Source organism: Anopheles bellator, chromosome 2, assembly GCF_943735745.2.
Source record: "Anopheles bellator chromosome 2, idAnoBellAS_SP24_06.2, whole genome shotgun sequence".
In the NCBI taxonomy this organism is placed as follows: Eukaryota; Metazoa; Arthropoda; class Insecta; order Diptera; family Culicidae; genus Anopheles; species Anopheles bellator.
The window spans coordinates 50,549,723-50,573,764 of NC_071286.1; the positions used below are offsets into that span (position 1 = coordinate 50,549,723).

The following is a 24,042-nucleotide window of genomic DNA, read 5'->3' on the forward strand; positions in this document are numbered from 1 at the left end:
AATTCTTGTCTAACTACAGTTTGAAGTTACAAAGAGCGGGAGTAGTTTTGAAAGTACCGCTAATAATGTATTCGCTTCGGATCGAGGCCCCTGAATACTGTGATAGTAACACCAACAATCTAACTTACTAATTACGATTAATGCTTTCGAACCATCCTCTATTAAGCATTGAAGGCTCATTGTCCTGGTTTTCGTCTTCAGAAAGCGTCCTCAAGGTTTGATACTGTTTAACCTTGATTTTTGGCTAACATCAAACTTGTTTCCTCGCCCGTGTTGTACTGTACAACCACAACAAAACTTCGGCATTGGTAAACATTTAACATGTGCATGTGACAGCTGATCGTGGCAGACGTTTGCGAATTCACCGTCATTCTTTCCGGTGTTATGGGCAAGATATCTAAACATTTGAGAAACGTGACGAGACTGTCTGCAAAAGAGACCTTTTCGCTACAAAGCCGTTCGAAACAGCAGCAATCTGCGTTAGAATTCTCAGCAGGACTTGAGATTGTTTGAAGGAAAACATTGTGGTTAGGAGGTAAGTTTGGCTTCGAGCGCGTTTGGTTGCACCTCACTGAGAGTTGAAGTCTTAGTTGAAGTCACAGTCTTTCCCGATTGTCTGGCTACGAAACCTTGACGGACGGGCCATTCGTTTCTGCCACTGCCAAATAACAACATGATGCGCGATACACAGCCGCAGCATACCGGTTCGAACTGGATTGGACCATGTGCTAGTAGCGAAAGACGGACATCACCCGGAGCTCAACGGCTATCGCGAAACATTTGTAGTAAAGCAACTCGTTTTAGAAAATCGCGTGTGAAGCTCTGACCCCAACATTAAGATGAATTAAAATAGCTACTGAAGGAATAAGAGATCCGGCTGTGGCAAAGTTTTAAAAGTAAGCTTCTAGAGAAGTTGAAGGCTTATGATAAAATGTGAAGATTAGTTTTAGTTTTATGAAAATATAATAAAGACGAAGTCGCTCGGCAAACCTGAGTTGGAGAATATGTTAAAACAGTCTGCTAGCATACGTGGAAATGATTTATTTTATCTACATTTTTTTTGCATTTCACCTCACCCAAGCCCACGATGAGTGGAAAGCATCCTTCGGAGATGGAAGCCGCATTGACGGAGAAATCCCCTTCAAAAAGTCCCAACACCACAGTGCTAACAGAATTAACGCGTCATGCAGCTATCAAGCAGATAGTAATGGCCGTGGTGGCCAACATTACCATCATTTCATCAGGGATGGGCATCGGATTCCCCTCGATTGCCATGATTGAGCTGACCAACTCAACGTCGTCGGTTGTGCTCTCCGAATCGAATGCCACTTGGTTTGGTAAGCTAGCGGCGTCGAAAAGCTATGTCGAAGGCGCGCTCACCTAATACGCAATTATTGCAGCATCTATCACATCAATCATGTGTCCGTTCGGGGGTCTTCTTTCCGGCTATCTGCTGGACAAGGTTGGCCGTAAGAAAACGTTGTACTTTATCAACAGCATATCGATCGTGTCGTGGGCCATTATGTCATTTGCCAGCCGAACGGACAGCACTGCCCTGTTTATCCAGCTTATCGTGGCGCGTATTATTATAGGTACTTGTTTGGCGTTGACGAAAGTACCTCGAATCTGTAAGCCGAACTTACGATAATACGTTTTTTGTTCTCTCGTCCTACGCGATAGGCATCGCGATAGGCTTATCTAGCACTCCTGCCTCGGTGTACGCCGCGGAGGTAGCACATCCCAACCTGCGAGGCCGCTTGACACTTTTAACAGCGTTCTGTACCGCAATCGGAATGCTTAGTATCTATACGCTCGGCTACTTGTTCAAGGTACCCAAATAGCTTATCGACGGTTGAAGATCGAACTGTTGACATGGTTTACTTTTCTCTGCTGAACTGCTTATAGAGCGACTGGCGATTCGTGTGCGCTATATGTGGTATCTTCACGGTCGTTTCGCTGCTTACCGTTCTGCCGCTGCCCGAGTCACCGAGCTGGTTGGTGAGCAAAAAGCGGATGATCAAAGCAGAGCGATGCCTGAAAGTGGTGCGTGCCATCAAGGAGGATAATCATCCTGAGATTCGTGCAGAGTTGGATGCACTGGAAGACAACATTGCGCGGTTCCGGTCATCGCAAACGAAAAAGTCGAAGATAGATCAGCTGAAGAAGCCGGAAGTGTACAAACCGCTCGCCATCATGTGCACGTTCTTCTTCTTCCAACAGTTTACCGGTATCTTCGTTATCATTGTTTACGCTGCTAGCTTTTCCATTGAGGCGGGTGTGGCCATCGACCCTTTCCTGAGCGCCGTATTCGTTGGTTTGACTCGCGTCGTCACCACTGTACTGATGTCTTTCATATCAGATAAGTTTGGACGACGACCGCCAGCATTGTTTTCGGGCTTCGGAATGGCGTGCTGCATGTTCGGCCTAGCGCTTTGCGCCATCTTCCCAGTCAAGGGTACCACACTCGGTTGGATTCCGACCGTGCTGTTGGTAGCATTTATTTTCACTGCCACCCTAGGCTTCCTGACGTTGCCATTTTCGATGAACGCCGAGGTTTATCCCACCAAAATCCGCGGCTTTGCGTCGGGCCTGACGATCTTCTTTGGCTACACGATGTCTTTCATCATCATCAAAGTATATCCTTCGTTAGTGGAAACGATAGGCAATGCGAATGTGTTCATCATGTTCGGCTGCCTTTCGGTGCTCGGCATTGCGTTCGTTTACTTCTTCTTGCCGGAAACGAAAGGGCGCACCCTTGAAGAAATCGAAAACCGCTTCCGCGGCACGGAGGTTCCAAGTAAGGAGGTTGAAATGACAACGATTCTAAAACCAACCAACAAAATGCAAAATGTATCGGGGTAGCCACATGTAAAACGATACCAGCGACCAAAACTTACGCGAACGAACAACTCCTTTAGACGAAGAACTGTGATAAGGCGCCTGTACATTATTGATAATACGCGATGTGTTTCGTTATTGTTGAATAAACTGATGATCTGACATCGTGTTGCTGATCTTATTTATTGTGTTGTCTTGAAAAATTATCTCCAAATGTCGGAAAAATTACGGGTTTGCCACGAAAATGAAGATAGCTGTGATAGTTAATCTCGAGAACTCATCGCATTCGATATTTTTTAATTGTTTTGTTACTATTATCGCTTCGTTCAAACGGTAGCCGCAAGCTTAGCGTTATCGATCGTTCCGACATCTCACTGTTGCAATAAATTTCTCCCTATCATGCGTCAAAAAATTAGAATCCTGGGTCGAACGATATAGTGACAACTGAAACATTGGAAGTTTAATGTTTTGATAATGTTTAAGAAAAAGATATTTGTAGGGTGTTACTGTAAAAATTGGTTTGAAATGAGCTTTCAAAGAAACATTATTTTATTTATGTTTATGTTTGACCGATTTACATGTTTTTGTTTCAGTAATTGTGAACAGTAACACCCTTTAGTTCCGCCTGCTTTCCTCTATAGTGCGAAAAAAAACATGTATTAAGAGACAAAATTGAAATGTGATGTCCACACAACTCAACTTAGTCAAAACTCACTTCTCATCTTTCCCTTATTTCTCCTCACACCATTCGTTTTCCTTACGAACCTGTTCTTCCTCTACCGGATTAAAGTCATTCTTAATGTTGAACGTCTTGCGGATTTCGTCCGGTGTCTTGCCTTTGATCATGTTTGCAACGGTTTTGCAGGTTACGTCAAGCAAACCCTTAATATCGAGATAGTTTGCCGCTAAAATGAGCTCGAACAGCGTGCCTTGATCGACTTTAAGGAAATCGGCGTCCCACGAGCTAATGTCGTCTGTCCGTTTTTCCTTACTGTCGTCGTCCTCGACGGGCATCGGATCATCCTTGTGGTATGTTGCCCATTGCAACACTTTCCGCAAGATAGCGGAATTCACGTTCGGCAGTGGCACCGATTCATCGTCGCCCTCGTCCATACCGAGATCTTCCAACATCGTTTTGATGGTTCCAGAACACTTGGCAATCTGCACATCCGTTTCGAAGGTTTCCCCGTCGGACGACTGTAGCTTAATCGAAGGCATCTTTTGTGCTTGCGAATGTGTCTGAATGGCTAGGTAGCACTCTAAAAATACGCGAACGAGCGAAAAACAAGGAAGCGAACAATGATTGTTGCAATTATTTTTTGGATGCTTTTCTACTTTCTATATTAACTGGAACCGTAACTGCGCAATATCCAGCGTCAAATACTTCTCCAAATACTAACCTTATAATGCCGCACTCCAATTTTTAACTACCGGAAGAACAAACACAAAGGAACACCAAATGCAGCCAGTATTTTTTCACGACTGAACGATTGGGAATGACAGAAGGCAGGGTTGTCTTCTACACTATTTCGAAATAGGCCAAAATGATCTAACAGTATAACACATTTGCCTCGTTTGTAATTTCGTTATTTTGGTGCTTTTTATATTTTTTCCCTTTCGTAATTTAAATTTTAATAGATTTGCCTCACAACGATATTATCATAAAACACGGTTCACGGGAAACTTTCCTCAATTGGAAATAATAAATAGTATTAGCAATTGTGCAATAGTCTAAATTTGGAGTATACAGTTTTGCCGTTGCCATTTTCCTCTCAACTCGCCCTGAACATCTTTTTGCAGCAAACATGTATACGTTAGTACAAGTTTCTCATCTGGTTGATTAATTAAGGAATGCAGTTTTGTGAATAGCAGATGAATGAAACTTACCTTTGTATTAAAAGTCTATATAATCACAAGACAAATTAGAAACGCAAAGAAATCTTCTTTGCAATGCTACCTCTTTCATTGATATTGCATGAAGTTTATTTCTGAATGTTAGTATGTGATGATGAATCTAACTGATCAAAATATTAAATTTTATTCATTTTTTAATTAAAAAATACACATGGAAATTTGTTTAATATTTTTACTGAACACTTTTAGCGAACAATGAAGATATTGCGGATAGAGTGACTTTCAATAAGTCTGCTGCTGTTGGCACCAAACATCGGAAAGCTGAAGCCCACAGCGAAAAATAAATTGAAGAAAAAAAGCTATTCTACCCAGAGCGGGACATTCGAACTTGTACCTGTTATTGCAAGCAAGAATAATTTCTTTCAAATTTTAATTTTAAGTTAATCAAATAACACTGATTGCAGATAACCGAATATACAAAATATTAAATGCCTATTGTGCTGTGGGCTGCAGTTTCCCCAGTGAGATGTAGATGCGTGTGGACAGCGCATGACGTTTTTGCTCCTTGGAAGGTGCGCTTACATTCTTCTCGACTACCGTGCTAACGTAAGTATAGTGCAGGGTGAAACCTACGACAATCTCATCTCCGACCGGGGTATCAGGGTTTGGTTGCACTCCAAGTCGTATACCAACGTGGTTCGCCTTTCGCCAAACAACGAATCTGTAGAAAGGGAAATATATTTTTGTTTGGTAAGACTACTTTCTCCCGATTACCATTCTATTCGTACCTTGGTTCATGTTCATTAGTTTGTAATTGGATGACTTCGTCGAATTCGGCTGAATCATCCCGTTGACTGATCTTGAAGCTGCTGTCGGGAAGTCTCAGTGTACCATTGGTAGTACGACCCACCATCCTTGGTTTCTCGAGCAGTGTCGCCTGCTTCGCAAATGTTGGACTTATGCTGGAAAGGGTAGCAGGACCGCTAGTGCTTGTGGAGCTAACGCTACCAGACGTAGTTACTGCGGCAGTTGCTCGCAGCTGTTGTTCTTCGATCATTTGTCGTTCTTCTTCTGGTGTCGGAAGCTCCAATAGAGACATTGTCATCTCATTTAGGGTAGGGTTGGTGATGCGTATCACCAATGCGGCTTCTTCCTGCCCCGCACACAGCGTCTCACATTGCACGAACCGCACATCGGGCACATGGTACGCTGCGAAGAGAGCAATCCGATACTTGATCGACGAAGGGTTATATTCCGATTTGATTACATTGTGATCGCACTGCCGACACCGTAGCGACCGCTTGATCGAGAGCACCTTATGTTGCGGATACAACTGTGCTACCGTGTGCGGTTGCTTGGACGGCTGGGCCAAGCGTTGCTGGAGTGTTGCAATAGTTTTTAGATTAATCTCTGCGGTCAATAAGTAATCGGGAAGTTCGTCTGGTTCATCCCTTGCAACCGATTCCTTGATCGGCGTGATCGTCGCCTTGATTGAGGCCTTTCCATCCGGTAATCCCATTTGGCGACGGAACATCGAAACAGTCAGCCCCGTACGATCGGTTAAACTAGGAAATTTGGTCTGCTTCGGTGTCTTGCGACGCCACAATTCCTGCCGCTCTTGTTTCTCGTGCAGCACTACCGACTGGTAATGCTCGAGCAGCAGTGCAAATCGTGTAGCGTTTGGGTATTCCGGTTCTGGCCACTGCCCCGTGGCGACACTTTGATCCGGTATGCCAACGTCACGCGAGTTCCAACGGCATGTGAGGCACGCGAGGTAATACATTTTCTTTGAAACCTGTTTACCGGCGGACACAGCATTCGTAGCGGCTGCAGGACTCGCTTCTGATGGTGGGCCATCCTTTGGAGCTTCTACCGATGGAGACGTTTCCTTACCAATCGGCACCGTCGACGTCGACGAGCGGACCGATAGAGTGTGCTGACAACTTGGGCAGTTGAAGCATGTGTTGCAGCGATTTTTGCGAATCTTTGCCTCTGCCGAAGGAATGTTCTCCAGGCAATTGGAGCAAAAATGCGAGTCAACCTAAAAACAATCTCGTGAATATGACATCATCCGGAGCAGTAAGTTTTTTCAGTATGTCTAGACTTGCCTCGTGGCATACACAAAAACCACAGCGAAGTTTCATGCAGTGCCGACAGAAGTACAATTTCGTCAAAGGATTCAGCAGTCCACAAACGCAACCATATTCTACTTTGCTAAGCAAATTGAAAAACGCCATCGTTAGAGCACAGAATACCGTCGATGCTTTAATTGTTTGCAATGCAGCGAATTCATGAAAATTTAGTTTGACAGATTGCGATTGCTTTCTCTTTCTCTCTTGATGTCTCTCTCTTTCGTCGACATTGGTGTTTCGAAAAGCGCAAAACATAGACGGCATAGAGTTCATGAAAATCTGCCAGTAAGTAATTTTGGTAAGGCAGTGGTAAAATACAGCAATATTCACCAACGATTTGCCAACGATTTATGTTCAAAACCATTTGCTGATTCGTTTCATGCGATAAAATTTATTTATTACTAACATATTAGAACAGCTTAGAAATGTATATTCTGTTAATTCAACAATTTCTGCCGTTTCACTTTCAACGCCCTTCGGTTGCAACATTCGAAAGTATGCCTTTGGGTACCTTTTGCAAGAGTGCAGCTCCAAACATAATTTTTTAATGCTGCTCCCGATTTCCTGATGTCACACTTCCATTTTTTCAGCTGAATTGATAGCCCTCGCCATTGCAGCGGAGAAGAACATTAGCGGAAATCAGTGGAGGTCAGCAGCGCGTTGACCGGCTATCACTTAATCAGAGATCTCAGAGAATCAGAGATTATACTAACCCAACAAAAGTATACACCTCTCGCCGAGACGGTACACATATAAACACTGATACACAGAAAAATCTATCTTCAAAATAGATAGATGAATAGCTCAAATGCTTTTCAACCACCACAATGCTCATCTTCCTCAGAAGAAACGTATTATGCCCCTAATTCTGAATGGTTCCAAAAACAAAAAACATTTACCATCACCAACAATACCGGACACCAACTGCAAAAGAACCACTGCAAAAAATCAAGAAATTGAATATCTTGCCCAATTCATCATAACATTTATTTTGTCCAATGCCTTAGTTTTCACGTAAATGTCTGGTTCTAAGAAGCTGTTTCGAAACCAGTATCAAATAAGCAGACGATGAGGTCAATTGAGCGAGTCGGAAGCTTTGTTTGAATGTCCAACTGAAATCGTAGCTCATCCGCCAGCGGTGACCTTCCTGGAAATACGTTGGAGACGAAATTCCGAAGTAGATCATGGGGCAAATCATAAAGTACAATGAGACGTAATAAAGCGGTAAGTTCTGCCTCGCGGCGTTCGTTCGCGGCAATTACATTCGAGGAGCATGATTCGCTGATTGGGACAAGCTCGCACAAATGTTCTGCTATTGTTTTCCAAGTTTGCTGCCCAGATACGCCGAAGCCCAAGTAATGTTTCATTTGGTAACTGTAGCGTGGCAAGTCGCGCTCGCACTCCATCCAGATGCGATTGATTAAAGAACGCAGAATATCATCGTTTAGCAACCTATCAGCAGTTGGATCCTGCAACGGTAGCTGATTGTGAATGATGGCCATGAAAAGTCGCACTTGCCAGGCGTCTGCGGTATTTGCATTCCGCTTGAACTCGATCAAAATCTGTAATACAAAAACGTGCACCACCTATTAAGACAAGAGTTGCACAAATTTAAATTAACGAATGTTTACCTTGCTAAGATCCATAAATATCGACAGTGCGTGAATACGATCATGCATAACACACTCGGACACTAATGGCACCAGGAGTTGTAAGGTGCTTCCATCGACAGTGGCCGCTGTTAGTCGGTCAGGTTCCAATTGTTCGTTCAGTGCACTATAGTGATCCAGGAGCAGTAGCTTGCGGACCAAACTGAGAACCATGGGTTGTGAATCAAACTCGAGTAGCTGCTGAGGATCGAACTTCCACGGTGTTCGGCGCCCGCTCGTGAGTGTTTGTAACCGAAGTGTCCTCTGGCGACTGGGATCTTCAATGCGCGATAGCCGGCCAACGCGCTGCTGTACCTCCACATAACCGCACGAGCGCAGTATTTTCCTGTGAACGAGGTTGTTGTTAGTGACACGTTAGTAGATCGAACAAAATTTTTTCTGATGAAATGACTACGCGTTTCTGTCAGCGCAAGATTTAACAGCCAATTACACGTAGCCGTTACCGTTACAATTACTTACTCCAATAGATGCCAATTGGGTTTGTGAAAGCAGATGTGCCAATAGCTATCGTCGATGATGCACACCTTAATAAGGGTGGCAAGCTCTGGTAGCATGCACGGTGCCATCAGCCGAATAGACTCATTCGGTTGATCACGAGTAACATACTCGATACGACATAGACAGAGCCCTGCGTCGCTGATGCTGCGTGGCACTAGGAGGCGCGGCTCTAGCGCCAGCACGTAAAGGTGACGAAATGCTTGCAAATGATAGCGGTTATCGTTGCTGTAGGTGGGAAACTTGGGAAAGAGGGCACATACTAAAGCAGCAATGGCCGCGGGAGATCGTGAGAGAGTGTACCGGCCGCCACCAAGAAAGAGAAACCCGAGTGCCATGTGAACCGCCATGAAGGAACCGTACGTGACGTAGCAACGGCCAACTCGCGCCCGCAGCATACGAATGACACGTAGGACACGCAAGTTTCCTGTGCCGGCGAGCACGAGCGATAACGCCAGGAGCACCATCATCGTGCAGTTCTCGACCGCCTGGCTGCCGGCTAGTTTACCAACCGGGGCCTGTTGGCGCACCGTTATGAAGTAGCTGAGGTAGTCATAAAGCGTGTCGGCTGCCGTCGGATCCGCAGTTCCTGCGTACCGAAGTCCGATTGCTATCGCTCCCGAGCTGAGTATGTTGCAGTATGCTTGACAATAAATTTCGCCTTCACTTTTCGACAGCGGCAGGTTCAGCCAGTCCGGGTGCCCAGTTACACCGGGCCCTAGGTCGGGTGGTGCACTGCCTTCCCCGGCTCGATAGGCTTCGTGATAACGCTCCACGTTGGCAACGGTTTGATCGAGAACCGGTGGGACATGTTGCTGGACCCAGGCGGGCGTTGGTTCGATGGCATCCCAGAGGATTAGATGACGAGCGATGCCTCGCAGCAGTAGCAAATCCGGCCGTACGTAGCTTAGCTCGTAGTTGGTAGCAGGAGGCTGTAACCACCCAGCGATTGCTTCGTTGCCTGTTCGATGATACATTAGGCCTAGGGCAAGCGTAGCGCCGGGTGCCGTTACGTCAATGTTTACCGTTCCACCTTCGCGTATCTGGAACGAGGGGAGTTTGTATTTTTCCTTTTGGGCACCTTCTACTTGTCTTCGGGCACCACCGTGCATATAATAGTGCAGCGTGTCAGGCAACTCCAGGTCACGCAACACCGTGGAACGATCACCTTCACCGAGCGTCACCAGTCCGAGTGCTAAGCCCGCAGTCAACGAGTACGATTCACGCTCCACACAATTCTCCATCTCCGGGCCTGGTGGACGACCGATTTCCTGCAGCAACACCTCAGCGATGTGGCTCCGTGCAGAACCCTGGTACAGTAAACCAACTCCCATGAGTGTTGCAATCTGCAAATTCTGTGAAATGTCCAGTTCGACGGCCGTTGGTGGAAGTAACGCTTCCATGTGCACCGACAACAGCTTGGTCGTGACGAGATCCATCGTACCGCGATGAGTTGCCGAAAGGCCAAGCAGCAAACCCAACCGCACCATCTCATCCCCATTCACCATATAATCGAATATGCTGTTCGGCGATAAGTGGCGCAGATGACCACTCAACCCGAGGGCTAGCAAAAACCCTCCGTGTTCAGTAACCGCTTCGGGATGGATAGCTGCGGCAGTCCCCGTTGACTTTCCTGTTGCTCCCGGAGCGTTGTGCTTTATCCACGTCGAAGTGAGGTTCGGTGCGCTGGGGGTGATACGTAGACCGGCGGCCACACCATTGTGGAAGGAGGGCCACAGACCCATGTTGGTCGGCACTTCGATCTGGTGGATCTCAATGGTTGCCCCTCGTAACGCTTCTTTTCCCGACAGACACAGTTTCGGTATGGGCATTGTTTGTGTTTCTTGTGGTCGGTAAGTGGCCAACGTAAACATGCCCCGTCCTACGGGAAGGGCCATCGTGCGCAAGGAAATTGCGTACAGGCGCTTCTCTTGGTCCTCAAGGAAGTCATGATCAGAAACACTGGGGGCCTGTGGAATATCGATGAGGACGCGCTGCGAACTGTCGAGGAAAGAGCGCACGTCTTCGATGCGCTTGTCGTCTGGAAAACGTAATGCCAGTAACTGCCCGTCCAATCCATCCATACCATCGTCCGGTTCTAGCTTACAACCACCACCGTTACAGCTACCGCCACCGCCACCATCATCCCTGCCGCTCGCCGAGGACGAGCTACCACCGAGAACTCCGATGCTGGCACCCGTTCCTCCAGTTCCACCACCGTCTGGTTCGCTGGCATCCGTTAGCCATTGAATGAGTGCATCATCGATTGTCGCGGCCGTTTTCGACGATAAAGAATTTGCCGATTCATGCACACCATGGGCATTCAGCTCTGGACGCATCAACAGTTCGTAGACACTACCGGTAAGGCCATGCTGGGGCTGACGGCGGTAAGATTCAAGACACTGGAGCAGCACGTAACGGATTGCGGGAGGTAGGTGATCGATACGATCGCGCGTATATCCCCGTTCGATCATTATACGCACAATCGTCAGACCGCCAAGCGATCTTCCCGCCGAAGAACTGTCATCTTCACTAACTGTCTTTTCGCCTTTCGGCGGATGGTCAGTGGCGGTCCAATCGCCGATGGGAATAGCGAGGGATTCGAGCTGCTGTTTGATCCACGGAGTGAGACTGCGAACCCGATAAATCAGAGCTATCAGCAGCAGCATGTCCCGAGTAAGATCATTGATCCCAGGTAGACAGGGGAAGATGTCGAGTTGTTCGCCTGGATTGGTGCCACGATACACGAGATCCTCCATGTAGCGGAGCACGTGTGGAATCACTTCACCCTCGAACTCACCGCGTTGGGAAGTGGCCAGCCGAGCAAGAACCGCGGGATCCGTGATGCGGTATCGACTATGCAGCTGGCAAACGGCGAGATTAGGAATGTCATTGATGTAGTGTTCCTGAAAGGCACTGTTCTGAGCATCAGATGCCAAACTGTACAGAAACTCGCCGAGTAGGTGCTGCTCGTCGCGGAATCCTTTATCGAGCCGAAAGTCTTCGTAAAGTAAGTGCAGCGCCTGCCATAGCTCTGCCAAATGTGGATATAGTGGACGCTGGTCGTGCTGCTGATAAGGTCTCGGAGATGTTCCTTCATAGGCTTTAATTGGCTTCGTAATCTTTTGGTAAGTAGCGTGATGCAATAGAAACTCCCAATCACTGCCAGTGCCATGATGGCTTTCATCTTTACGGCGCTTCTTCGGTTCTTCGCCAGGTGAAGAAGGACACAGAGAACCAGGCGAAGGTGGCCGGCCTAGCATTATGAAGAGTAACCCCCGGAACTGTTCCCACTCCTGGTGCGTACTAAATTCCTGCGATCCAGGTGCGTTACGTGCCCCGTACCAACGTATGAAAAACTCGAGGGCAATATTATCGGGAAGTACATGCCGCAGAACGACGAGGGCGCGACGTATGAGCTGCGACTCGGTAACCGGTGGTAATGTCACCCGATACAAACGCTCGTTATCAAACACCAGCGTAAACCGATCATCGATGGCATCCCGCAGCGTCGTGCACTGCGGAAAGGTGGTGCCAAACGAAGAAGCGACTGTCGAACTGGTTGTTGCACCAAGGGGGCGTACTGGAGACAATAGGTGTAGCTCTTCCTCGAATTTGCTGTCCACATGAGCGGTTGCATTCGGTAGTAAACTGCTCCGACGGGGTAGCGCGCCGAAGGAGGATACTGTTGGTTGAGCACCCGGCGCTAGAGGTGGGTGTAAGAATGGAGCGTTAGTTGCTGACGCTGTAGTGGTGGTTGTTACTATTCCTGTTGTCGTAGACGTGAGAAAACACCCAGTAAGTGGACCGGTCATGTGAATCTTGCCAACACTGCTTGGTCCGCTGTATAGCATCAGCTTGCCGGACGGTGCGATTACGACGATCATGTTGAGGCGCTCAATAGAAACTGCCGCTCGGGCGGATATCTTGTGGCTCTTGCAGATCACGTTAGTGGCTGGCTCGTACTGGAGTAGCGTCAAGCACATTTTTTTAGGCCGCAAGTAGCATAAATATCGATTATCAACAAGATCAGTGTGTAGAAAACCTAACGTCGCCGCCTCTCCGACACTATAATAATGGAGCAAAACTTGAAATGATTGAATGGTAAACGTATAATTTTAGGAAAGAACTTACCAGCCATAAGGTGAGCCCTTGGAGGTGGTGTGCTCTTCAGTCCAGATGTGCTTTAGTGCGTACTCGGCGGTGATTGGCTTCGAAGGTTCGGCCACACCGAAACGCCGATGATCGTGCGAATCGTTCACTTCTTCGCACAGCATCGACTGGAGAAAAGAGAGCTGCGACATGGCGAGACTGGATGAGGCGCGACCACCGCCAACCATGCTACTTGTCGTGGCATCCAGACTAGCGTTGCTGTCTCGTGCAATTCCACCACTGCCACCCAAATCCGTTCCCTGCACACGGCTGGAAGCCAAGCTTCGCTGAGTGGTCGATGCGTTATGATGGCGTGCGAGTAGTGAACTTTTGTACATGCTTGTAGACGGTGTGATGTACTGACCGCCAGTGGAAGTTCGACCCCCGACGCTAGACTTTTGACCCGCACTGTAATTACCAAATCCTTGGAGAGGGCATTCCGAAGGTGGTGGACACTCTGACGCTGGCCGCAAGCGACATACAAAGTGCGTGTCCCGTTGCTTGTCGTATAACAGAACCAACTCCAATTGTTCGCACGTGAACACAACACGGTACTGCGGTTCAGTAAGGTACGTGGCTACCGAAGTGCTGGAAGCATGTTGTAGCAGAACCGGTCGCATGTCGTCGGTCGGATAGGTAAGAGTAAAGAGGCGCGGCATTGGGATTGCTTCCGTCTCCAGCACCGACCGGGAAGGGTCCTTCTCCAAGAGAATGCCGCAGGGTATAAGCCAAATGGCTGCAATTGGGCATTCCACCTTGGCAGCATAGGTTTCACCGGTGTCACAGTACACCTGCAACACATCACGATCCACGAGACAGATTCCGGTCCTAGGTGTGCCGGTATCCCCTTTTTCAGCAGGCTCCGTATCCGGAACGAGAAAGCGCGCCGGAGCAAAAAATGCAAATTTGATGGCATTGTCACAAGTTAGAGCAGTCTGAAGAAGACCGGTTGAAGCGATACAACTACCGCCAGCGTTACGCGTCCAGACGGCCGTACTACCACGTACGTACAACTCCTCTTCGGTGCAATGGAACGGCGCAATGGCTTGCAATTCATAACGTTTCCCGCTCGCGGTCTCTTTTCGCTGTGGCGACGACCCAATCGGTACGGCACGCAGCGTGTAGAACTCGTCCACCGATTTTTCCTCGTCAAGTGAAAGGTTAACATCTTGCATACGCTGCAACAGCAAGAATTCAGCCGGCGGGACCTGCCTGGCGGTGATGGGTCCAGTGTGTTGCTCCACCGCCTGACGGCCTCGTGGAATGAATTCCTAGGAATTTAAGATTCGTACAGAAAATAACACACAGAAACTGGTAACAGCAACACACTTACCAGTGGCTCTGAGGCGGTTATCATTACTTCGCTTTTTTCATCCAGATTTGCAATATTCGAATACCGTGGACATAACAGGCCGTAAGACTATACCTGCAGCAAAGGACGCCGGCGGTTAAAGGTACGTATGTAAAACGATCGGCAGACACTGAGTCGCTTTTTTGCACGGTACACCAACCGGCTACACAATGCCCGCGCCCGCCATATCAACGTTCAAATGGCATGAGTTTTGACAATCCGTTGCTTCTTCGTCTTCATTTTGTTCTTGTTGATACGTCTCGCAGATGCGGCTAATGGATTTTTTGGTCGTTGTTCAAATAAATACAGGGAATAGAAATAGTAAAATGCCAAACGCGATTTATTTTCGTGGGTTGGAAAAAATATTAACGCGATTGAAATAATTTTTTAAAGATGAAAATGGGAAACTAGAACGTTCAAAGATTCCGTTCTGTTGATTTTCGGTAAATTGTGTTTGTATACAAACGATGCAATGTTTCAGACTCACTAGGCAGAGAGTTACGATCATGCTCATTAGGCAATTAAGCATAGTTCAAAAAGTCTGTTAAATATATTACAATGGACAATATTAAATGGCTTCGTACGATTTGGTGAGTACTTAGGTGAGTATTTCGTAAATGATTATGATTACATTACAACAACACTCTGCGAAGCCTGCGTGTGGTCTGCAATTATGGAATGGATGGGAATGGTTGCAATTTATGGATGGATAAAATGGAGCCGAATTGTGATGGTTTTTTATACTGACCTGAAGAAGGTTAATACGACTGGGCGCAATTTGAATTTCTCAGGAACAAGCGAGCAGATTCGAAAGACATTAGGAACAAGAATGACACGCAGTGAATCGAGACGGTAAATTTGTAATAAATCTTTCAATGATATGCAAGTTTTGTTTGTATCGAGTTAATCTTCTGAATGAAGTTTTATTTATTGTACAATTCCGCGGTTTTGAGGAAAGACTGCAGCAACCTATTCCGGTCAATTGGGCAAGGAAAAGTTAACAGTGGCATATTTCGACAAAAAAGTCTGTCTTGAAAAGTCTCTCTTCAAAAGTCTTGAAGCGCTAAAGGAAAAACCATTCGTTTGGCAAATACTTATGGATATCGATTGCTGAAAACCCATCTTGGGCGATACCATCGATTGCAAGACGTTACCGGAGATGGTGGAATTATAAAACGGAATTGCGAAACGTTTGGAAAACGGTTCCTCTGTTCCATCACATTTATTTATCTCCACGTATTCAACATTTGAACACGTATTTTAATTTTTAACGTATTAAACAAAAAAAGTATAATTGAGGAATTGCCCTCCAACAAATAATTGAATGTTAAACGGTTGCAAACGAAAAATAATTTCATAACAAACTTCTATCAATAAAGAGTTTGTGACACATTTTCGGAAGAAGAATCCTATTTTATTATTTCGTCATCAATGCCACAGAATATTGAAAAATGAGCGATGTATGGTGATGAGTTGGGAAGATTCTATAGCTTGTAACAACTTATGGTATGGAATGTTGACAACTTATGCATGATCGAATTGACCACACTAAAGTCTATAATATCGGATATTTTCCCGGTGTTCAACACACCAATTTATGGGTAAGATTAGAAGTGGAAAATTTTACCACCCGCTCTTCGACCTTGCTGTGTGATTCGGTTGGTGATACTGGTAGAGGAAATGTGGGATGTACTATAAACACTGTCATCTATTATTTCTAGCTGCGGAGTCGGATTGGTTTGTTGAAGATTTTATCATCGATTGATCGATCGTTTGGTATCCAAAACAGGTGAAAACAGAGAAGTGAAGCAACGAGTGCACAATGCACGAAATTGAAAGAGAGAAAGAGAAGAAGAAAAAGAACGATATAAGATCAGCCAATGAAAAATTGATAATATAATATCATTGTATTTCATTTTACATTGAATTTTCCATGCGCCACTGTACACTTTTCGCAGGATCTTCACCAAGCACCATTCATTCTCTTGCTGACTAAACCTACAACTTATGGTCGTGACATTTTACCTACATTAGTCTCTTTTTTGATTGCCTACACATCACGTTGTAAAATTAAGAAAAAATGTAACCTAACAGCTCCAGAATGCCGCAATCTTTCGAACAATGTAGGTAATCTGATCGGTATATTTTGAAACATTTTTTCCTAATGATTTCATAAGAAACAGTTTTCAACACTACCAGTTAACCTAGTCATTCATTTCTCATGTTAACCATGCTCTAAGACTCCAGCGTATTTGCTACCGTTATACATTCCTTTTCTTTGTTATATAAGTGAACATTTCAATTAAAGTTTTACTTCTATATATTCTAAGTACACCGACAATAATCAGCTACCCAGGCGTACACACAAAATATTCACTTTGTTTGCATTTCACGGTTCGCTTTAACTTAGCAGAGCAAACATAACAAGGAATCATAAAGTAAAATCTGATAAACATTAACAGAGATGTTCCGATCGAACCTGAATATCTCTTTGTAGTTGTACCTTTGTTCAAATTGAGAAAGGAACATTAACACAAAGCATGAGATTTTCTCGAATTATGCAGTTGAAATCATAAATATTTTTAGCGACCTACCGCTAACGCTAGAAGCTTTCTTGGACGTATCCAATTACATGCACATGTTTGTGCCCTTTTCCAGTCGCAATGATCAGAGATCTGTCCTGTTTCGCTTGATACGTTGTTCTTACCACATGTTGAGTTACGATTTATTATGTTTTTAAATTCCAATAGAATTATTTATTTCACAGGAACAACTCACAGAGATAACTTTGACCCAACCCATAATCTTATATTTAATTTAAAATATAAACTAAATAACATATAAATTGTTCAACTTCAAAGTAAACTAAATAACTAATACGAAGGAAACATATGGCAAACCATGTGGTAACGCGGTAATTTTGGTTGGGCACATTTTCGCTTATTCTTCACAGATTTGCTCTACAGCAAGGGGGCAGCAGACCATTCAGCATGTAATTTAAGCGCCTTGTTTTTGCTAAAAACAACATTCGATCAGGTGAGATAAATCGATTGAAGTAAAAAATATACAAACAAATAAAAATAACGAGCGGAACGTACTATTCGTTGGCTTGTCAATTAGTTAATTAATTGATTAGTTTGATAACCGAAATAGCGGCGAGATGTTCAATACAAGCATGCAAAATATGACCCGACACAACTAAGTAAATATCCTTTACATAAAAATTACACATCGCTGAAATGGCAATTGTACAAACCGGAGCCAGAACTACATGAAACTTGATCCCAAACTGTTCAACACGCCGATGGCATCGTTTGCATCTCGTGCCACATCACGGTGTTGCTGCAGAATTTTTTTCGTTATATTACGTGTATATTGCGTTGACGAGTGTCAGGAAGAATGGTGATGTTAGAAGTAGTGGCAGTAGTAGTCGGTCGTGAAGGTTTGTGTAGATGTGCAAATCAAATTTGGTAGGTAGATATAGAGTGGCATTGGTTTCAATTGGAGAGGTTCATCCACGTGACAAACGAACGATTGAAGATGGGCAAGATTCGAAGGAGCGAAAACGGTAGAGCGCATGCATGCAAAGAACAGGGATATATTCAATCAACAAGTTGTAAGGAAAATTAATTGTCAAATTTAGTTTAGTCTGTGTTTAACAGGGCATATAAGTGTTACTTCTTTTATACGGTTTTCTACGTTTGGCATCCAAAAATGTTCATCCCAACCCTATGTTATCTTTGCCGTGAACGCTAGACTGACTGAATGCCGTCAGCAATGATTCTTGCACCTGCCATGGAAAAGTTAATCATGCCTTGACTTGTAAGACAAGTGAAGAGCTATTATGATATTCTTTTGTCTACTGTATGTTATGATGCTGGCTGCAATAAGTGGGTTTCTTTTCTTGGAATGTATGCAGTTCCACTGCTCTTTCCTGGACAAAATATTGACTAGACAAATATAAAGTTTACTTTAAACGTACAACTATAAGTACCCTATCAAATCCAAATACACTAATACACGCTTATGTAGGCATAAACGAGGCACATTGAAATACAAACTTCGATACCATTTGTCCCACTCACTGTCGTGCGTCCCATCAGGAGGGATCTTAGTTATTGTGATTTCATGCATTTTTATACGTGCGCAGGAGATTACCAAAACCGAAGCTACTATTCACTTAATCTCTGTGCCCGTTAAGAATGCATTTTATCATTTATTAAAACGATGGATGACATCGGGTCAGCGGTTATTAGTCGCGGTTCTTATAGCTGGCGAATATCGTATTTCGATCATCCGAAACGAGTCGAATACTTACGCGATTGATAGAGTTACGACGGACGGGGCCATCCGTCGGCCCACTACCATGGTCATCATTGTCGATGCACAAGTCCGAGTCGGAATCCGCCCGGCGTGTTGGGCCATCCTATCAGAGTAGCAATTATAAAAATTGTTAGAATTAGATCATGTGCATTTGTGCAGTTTGACCAACCTGAGTCAATTGTTCAGTTGTTGTTAGCAGTCGAGCTAAGGGACTCAAGCAAACTGGCAACGTTTCTAACAATGTTGGCCGAGAATGTGTCAGCAGCGGCTTCATGTACCTGTCAATAAAAAATGTACACTTTATCGCTAAAATTTACCTTCTCGAGTCAGTAGCATTGGAAATGCATTCAAACCTTGTGTCGAAATTTCCCCACAATCTAGCTAGAACAGCTTTCTCATGTCCTCTTCTGGTTCCACCAGGAGTAGTAGCTCCCTCACTATCGGGATTTTCAAGATCCTTCATAAAGAAACATTAAGTTTTATTTAACATTGACTGGTTTGCAATTAGTGTTTTGCGACAAATTTAAACATCAAACCATTCAACAAACATGCATGTGATTATGTAAAAACAAAAAATCGTGTATTCTGCATCGTACATCTATGATTAAAGACAGAATGCACACAAATAGGAACTGTCACATTTTACAGATAGCCAAAAAGAACAGTAGATAAATAAAACAATTTGAATAGGACCATTTTATGTTATCGAATAGTATGTATACTGAAGTTCAAAAATGAAAACAATAATAAAAGTAATGTAAAAGCATAATAGAACAATATTCTGCAAGTTGTTGTATCTCTACGTAATTATTAGCATAACTAGTATCGTCAATACCATCTTACCAAGGAACTTGCTCTCCTATCAACTTGGAGCTGACTGAGGTTCAAACCGACATCGATCGACTTGAATCAATCAAATAAGTGTTCCGAATTCGCAAAAAACAATTATGAAAAAAATAAGTTTAGAAGGGTAGGGCGCGTTTTTCGTTCAAACAAGTTCCAATCTAAAAACCATTCCAAACTCCACATAGTTCTACTGATAATGGAAAATAATGCAATGATAAACAAATATTAATGGATGAACACGACAAAAAAAGTGAATGATAGAACATTAATCGCGGACATGAAATTGCACCATAAATAGTCATGTAACAACACTTAGCTTTGTATAATTTCAAATGATTACGAAGCACATCAAACATGAAAATATGAATTCTGATGTGAAATAATTGAAAGCAACACTTGTAAACAAGGCGAAAATACTTAAACCCATGCATCCTAACACCATTTACGATTTTTTTCATTACAATCGTCTGAAATAGTCGCTCCTAAGAGTAACTCTTTCATCGACAGACAATTTAAAGTGCAACATACCCCGACAGTATTTTCCATCGAATTATACACCTTTAAGATCATTAACGGTTAACGGCAGTTGGTTCGATTGGCGGGAAGCAGATGTAGCCAATTAGGCACACATTGAGCGTTTGGAGTGTTGAATCAATTCGTGATGAAATATTTCAAAGTCATTAAGAAGATAACGATATGATATGAAAAAGTTTGTTATTCAATTCCATAAATTATCTAGTTGATTTAATAAATCATACATTATACATTTGCGAAAAAAATTGCACACCGAACCAATCAAAATGCATACAAGAAAGTTAAGAAAGGTCTCGAAGAACGTCGGGTGAGTGAATTGTGTCTTGTAATACTTACGCTACGCACTCCTTGGAAAGGTAACACCTCAGTTTCATCATCTACTCCAACACTACAGAGAGAGAAAAAAGATGAAAACCATGCTGATAAGAATGTTCAGAAATTTGGAATCGCTAACAGGACATTTTCTTACGGAATTTTTAACCAATTTAACAGAAAATTTGCAGCACCGCCTTGAATAATCACAGTGGTAATCACAATCAGGGATGTCGTCGTTAACATGGCGTGTCGCGCATCGGACACTGTATTTCTGATCGCAAGTGCAAACGACATCGCACCACGCAACCCTGTAATGATCTAACTAGCGTCAGTGACTTCAAATGCATATGAACTGTATGTGATTTTTACCGGCGAAGAACAGCATATGCTGAAAATTCCACGATATCTTTGGCTTTCTAGCAATATTTAGTAGAGCGGATAGTGGATAAATGTTAACAGCACGCCCTATTGCCGCACACATCTGAAAATATCGCATTGTCATTATTCATTCATGATCTTGTCTATCCGTTCTGAGCAGTTTGGAACTTACAAAACCAGTAAAGATGAACAATGGATCGAAGTGATGCTTTGGAAAAGTAAACATTGATACGCCTATGTACGAAAAGATAAAGTTCTCCGCAAGAAAGTTGAGTAGCTCGAATATTTGTTTCGTTCGTATTCGAGAGTCATCCGACAGATTGTTATATGTGTAATGAGCTTGACAAATTCCACAAAAGAGCACCGCTACGACACCTGAAATAAAAATCATTTGCATAAGATCTCTCTAATAGTCACACAAAATCGTCCACACAGCCCCATCAATAAAATAAACCTACCTGTCAACTCCGCGGCTTCGGCAATCAAAAACGTACTATATGACATTAGCACAAAGAGAGCAGATTCTAGCAGCGGAAAATCTCGTATCCGCGTGAATTTCGTCATCATAGCTGTAACGCAGCCCATCGAGGCTCCGATCAATAGAGAGAAAGCGAATACGCTGAAGAAATCGCCCAGCGAACGGAGAAAGGCATGCCCTTCGAACTCTCCATTGCTCGAGTAGTGTTCGCCGTAATTTTGTATAGCTCTGTAAGAATCCGAATGAAATTATGGTTAAAAACTGACGAAAGAGCTATGGGCTGACATCACGGGTATCGAACAGTAACGAACCCACTGAGTACAATAGCAACTGCATCGTTGAGAACACTCTCTCCAAAAACTAGTGCATATAGATTGACGTCGACGTGCATGTCGCTAAAGATGGCTAAAATCGTCAGAGGATCGGTCGGGGAAATCAGTGCCCCGAAATAGAGCGTGTCCAGGAACGTGAAGCTTGATTTGAGTTTTGGCATCAGCTGCACGAATCCGTACATTAGGGCTCCAATTAAAAATGCCGACAGCGTTGTACCGATTATAGCAAACATCAAAATTGCTCCTAGGTTTCGGAAAAAATATTTCTAAAATTCATAAAAAATAAAGCAACGTTAAAATCCGAGACTGGCCGATTATGATGGTCCGTTCCGTTCTTACTCTTTTCAAACTGTAACCAGCGTGAAAGATTATCGGTGGTAGAATGATATTAAAAAATATTTCAGGATCAAAGGTAGCTTTAAGATCGATCTCATTTTCCTCGGCGTTGCCCAGATCCCCCCGGAAGCTGTATGTATACGTTTTGTTGGCTTTCACTGGTTGATCGGATCCGTGGGGAAGGATTCCCGGAAACTTGAGCCAAAGTGTGTCGGGTGGGAGGCTTTGGTTAAACTTAACGTCCGGTTCAGGTTCGACGGCAACGTGAATTATTGGCGTAGTAGTACCCGCATAACGAATGATGGCACCAACGATGAGTCCTGTAGCGAAATGAGCATTTTAACAACATTAAAGTGTCTTTGATGCGCTACTACGTCATTGAACGACACCGAGGTGCATTATGCACCATGCATCATGTTGTAAAACAGAACCGTAAATAAAAATAACTCGTTACGAGTAAACCATAAATCACACTCATACGATACAGATGTTGCGCAAAGGGCATTAGTCATTCGAGCTGCTTGATAGTGAGTTCGATTCTATCAATGTAAAATGATCCGAGAGCACCATATGGAAGTTTTTAACAGCCACACTATAACTTCTGGTACGTGAAATGAACGTGTATATTGCAATGCTCGACGGTCAACGACGTTTCAAGAAGTCGCGTTTTGATAATAGCACTCTATTAATTACCGTATATAACTGCAAGGCCAGTTTCGTGTAGCCAGGTGGTTCGATGGTGTTTGAACAACCAAATGGTTAGCACGGTCAGTGTGAGAAGAAAAGTGTAGAGCAACAGATTAAGGGAATCTATCTGGTGCATTTTGTTAGCCTTTGCATCGAGCTCGATATCGGTCGATTCGGCCGTCACGGTCGCCAGGCACCATTGTGCTAGCACCAGCAGTATCATCACCGGAAATAAACGAAATCGGGAACGGTTCTGTGTTTCGACCCTCCTCCTATTCATTGTACAATGGCTAGAAAGGCGCTACGCGTTGCCCAAAGTTTGGTGCAAACTCAAGCTGGTTGTAGGGTTATCACTAGGAGAATAGGACGGGAAATATTCCCTTTTAAACACCACTAATAACTAGCTTTTCAACAATTCTTAGGTGATGTCACGACAAGCTTTCTCCACTTCTGCTAAATCAATAGTAACTTCTTCTATAAATGTTACTTAGCTTAAAGAGTGCTTTGTTGTGACGTTCTGTTTTGACAGCGGGTCGCGAATTTGCTTCATTTCAGGGTTGTATCTGAGGATCGTACATAGTTTTTACTGTTATAAATAAACTAGCCGACCCGGACAACTTTGTCCCGCCTCAGAGGCAATAAGCGAGCAGATTTTGGATTCTGGGACATTTTATGAATTAATGACAATACTTATTATAGTAATTCGTAATCGACCTTAACTGATTCGTAATCGTAAATATAGATGCAGACGTTACAACTTGCACAAACAAAGCTGACCACCTTTAACTACCAAGATGGTTCCTTGTAGTTCCTTTTAGTTTTAAGTTTGGTCTACAAAATATTTGAATAACGAAATATTATAAATAATCTGAGACCCTGCCCAACTACCCCCAACCCTGCACTGTCTTTCGACACTCATTCTGACAGCGCGGTTTTTCTGGAAATTGCCGCCGAGTAAAACGTGAAACACATATTTAGAAACGATATTTTGTTGTTATTACCGTTTTGTTACGAAATACGATCAACAAATTTTCAGCAATTGCACGAAGCAGGAGCGGCCTGAGGCGGCTGGTGTGATACGCATTCGAACCCAAGTGACCCAGAAATGCCCGGAACATGGGTCAGAAATATTGTAGTATTTGCTGTGCAAGCTGGCCCCGAGGGATGCCCGAGTGGCGCTGAAGGGATCGTGGAATGTGGAGAAAGAGGTCCGAGTGGATAATAACTTAATTGGGCACATCTGGCATCGTGATTTAGGTAATCCATTTAATGTTTAATTATTCTTATACATTATTATTAAATTACACATTTATAGAACACC

General features: G+C 44.0%; 5 protein-coding genes across 9 annotated transcripts; 1 reads left to right on the forward strand and 4 right to left on the reverse strand.

The window, feature by feature from the left end:
- The first annotated feature begins 371 nt into the window (after positions 1 to 371).
- On the forward strand, positions 372 to 2,957 carry LOC131210782 (facilitated trehalose transporter Tret1-like). 2 transcript variants are annotated; one of them, XM_058204074.1, is made up of 5 exons: positions 372 to 535; positions 1,082 to 1,337; positions 1,401 to 1,592; positions 1,681 to 1,829; positions 1,906 to 2,957. In XM_058204074.1, the coding sequence occupies exons 2-5, from the start codon at positions 1,088 to 1,090 to the stop codon at positions 2,860 to 2,862; spliced, it is 1,548 nt and encodes a 515-aa protein (XP_058060057.1). In that variant the 5' UTR covers positions 372 to 535; positions 1,082 to 1,087; the 3' UTR covers positions 2,863 to 2,957. The 2 variants fall into 2 exon arrangements, 1 of the variants encoding a protein (XP_058060057.1); XR_009156873.1 differs by lacking the exons at positions 1,082 to 1,337; positions 1,401 to 1,592; positions 1,681 to 1,829; positions 1,906 to 2,957 and adding an exon at positions 692 to 977.
- A 45-nt stretch (positions 2,958 to 3,002) lies between these two features.
- Positions 3,003 to 4,331, reverse strand: LOC131210783 (S-phase kinase-associated protein 1). The gene is made up of 2 exons (XM_058204075.1): positions 4,239 to 4,331; positions 3,003 to 4,097 (listed from the first exon to the last, which is right to left on the reverse strand). The coding sequence occupies exon 2, from the start codon at positions 4,054 to 4,056 to the stop codon at positions 3,568 to 3,570; it is 489 nt and encodes a 162-aa protein (XP_058060058.1). The 5' UTR covers positions 4,057 to 4,097; positions 4,239 to 4,331; the 3' UTR covers positions 3,003 to 3,567.
- A 533-nt stretch (positions 4,332 to 4,864) lies between these two features.
- Positions 4,865 to 6,953, reverse strand: LOC131209618 (dynactin subunit 4). Its single transcript, XM_058202726.1, has 3 exons — positions 6,801 to 6,953; positions 5,481 to 6,733; positions 4,865 to 5,413 (listed from the first exon to the last, which is right to left on the reverse strand). Exons 1-3 carry the CDS (start codon positions 6,927 to 6,929, stop codon positions 5,185 to 5,187), a joined length of 1,611 nt encoding a protein of 536 aa, XP_058058709.1. The 5' UTR covers positions 6,930 to 6,953; the 3' UTR covers positions 4,865 to 5,184.
- Positions 6,954 to 7,828: 875 nt separating this feature from the next.
- Positions 7,829 to 14,534, reverse strand: LOC131207671 (anaphase-promoting complex subunit 1). The gene is made up of 5 exons (XM_058200294.1): positions 14,475 to 14,534; positions 13,124 to 14,412; positions 8,954 to 13,057; positions 8,456 to 8,819; positions 7,829 to 8,386 (listed from the first exon to the last, which is right to left on the reverse strand). The coding sequence occupies exons 1-5, from the start codon at positions 14,496 to 14,498 to the stop codon at positions 7,853 to 7,855; spliced, it is 6,315 nt and encodes a 2,104-aa protein (XP_058056277.1). The 5' UTR covers positions 14,499 to 14,534; the 3' UTR covers positions 7,829 to 7,852.
- Positions 14,535 to 16,099: 1,565 nt separating this feature from the next.
- Positions 16,100 to 23,153, reverse strand: LOC131211407 (sodium/hydrogen exchanger 6). Of its 4 annotated transcripts, XM_058204848.1 has the most exons (14): positions 22,728 to 23,153; positions 22,038 to 22,354; positions 21,678 to 21,964; positions 21,347 to 21,594; positions 21,061 to 21,263; positions 20,880 to 20,991; positions 20,665 to 20,818; positions 20,532 to 20,583; positions 20,190 to 20,219; positions 19,659 to 19,718; positions 19,169 to 19,272; positions 18,985 to 19,093; positions 18,811 to 18,918; positions 16,100 to 16,213 (listed from the first exon to the last, which is right to left on the reverse strand). In XM_058204848.1, the coding sequence occupies exons 1-14, from the start codon at positions 22,999 to 23,001 to the stop codon at positions 16,100 to 16,102; spliced, it is 2,172 nt and encodes a 723-aa protein (XP_058060831.1). In that variant the 5' UTR covers positions 23,002 to 23,153. The 4 variants fall into 4 exon arrangements, with proteins under 4 accessions (XP_058060831.1, XP_058060834.1, XP_058060832.1 ...); XM_058204851.1 differs by lacking the exons at positions 16,100 to 16,213; positions 19,659 to 19,718 and adding an exon at positions 16,398 to 17,507; XM_058204849.1 differs by lacking the exons at positions 16,100 to 16,213; positions 19,659 to 19,718 and adding an exon at positions 17,520 to 17,834.
- Between the last annotated feature and the right edge of the window lie 889 nt (positions 23,154 to 24,042).

Bases quoted from the DNA above. Each gene is read 5' to 3' on its own strand.
- LOC131210782 (XM_058204074.1), top strand. From the start codon at position 1,088: ATGAGTGGAAAGCATCCTTCGGAGATGGAAGCCGCATTGACGGAGAAA. The intron at 1,593-1,680 runs GTACTTGTTTGG...CCTACGCGATAG, and splicing joins CGTGGCGCGTATTATTATAG to GCATCGCGATAGGCTTATCT. The intron at 1,830-1,905 runs GTACCCAAATAG...AACTGCTTATAG, and splicing joins CGCTCGGCTACTTGTTCAAG to AGCGACTGGCGATTCGTGTG.
- LOC131210783 (XM_058204075.1), bottom strand. From the start codon at position 4,056: ATGCCTTCGATTAAGCTACAGTCGTCCGACGGGGAAACCTTCGAAACG.
- LOC131209618 (XM_058202726.1), bottom strand. From the start codon at position 6,929: ATGGCGTTTTTCAATTTGCTTAGCAAAGTAGAATATGGTTGCGTTTGT. The intron at 6,734-6,800 runs GCAAGTCTAGAC...GATTGTTTTTAG, and splicing joins GTTTTTGTGTATGCCACGAG to GTTGACTCGCATTTTTGCTC. The intron at 5,414-5,480 runs GTACGAATAGAA...CCCTTTCTACAG, and splicing joins ACTAATGAACATGAACCAAG to ATTCGTTGTTTGGCGAAAGG.
- LOC131207671 (XM_058200294.1), bottom strand. From the start codon at position 14,498: ATGATAACCGCCTCAGAGCCACTG. The intron at 14,413-14,474 runs GTAAGTGTGTTG...TTAAATTCCTAG, and splicing joins TAACCGCCTCAGAGCCACTG to GAATTCATTCCACGAGGCCG. The intron at 13,058-13,123 runs GTAAGTTCTTTC...CCATTATTATAG, and splicing joins AAGGGCTCACCTTATGGCTG to TGTCGGAGAGGCGGCGACGT.
- LOC131211407 (XM_058204848.1), bottom strand. From the start codon at position 23,001: ATGAATAGGAGGAGGGTCGAAACACAGAACCGTTCCCGATTTCGTTTA. The intron at 21,965-22,037 runs GTAAGAACGGAA...TATGAATTTTAG, and splicing joins CTGGTTACAGTTTGAAAAGA to AAATATTTTTTCCGAAACCT. The intron at 18,919-18,984 runs GTTGGTCAAACT...CTACTCTGATAG, and splicing joins CAACTGAACAATTGACTCAG to GATGGCCCAACACGCCGGGC.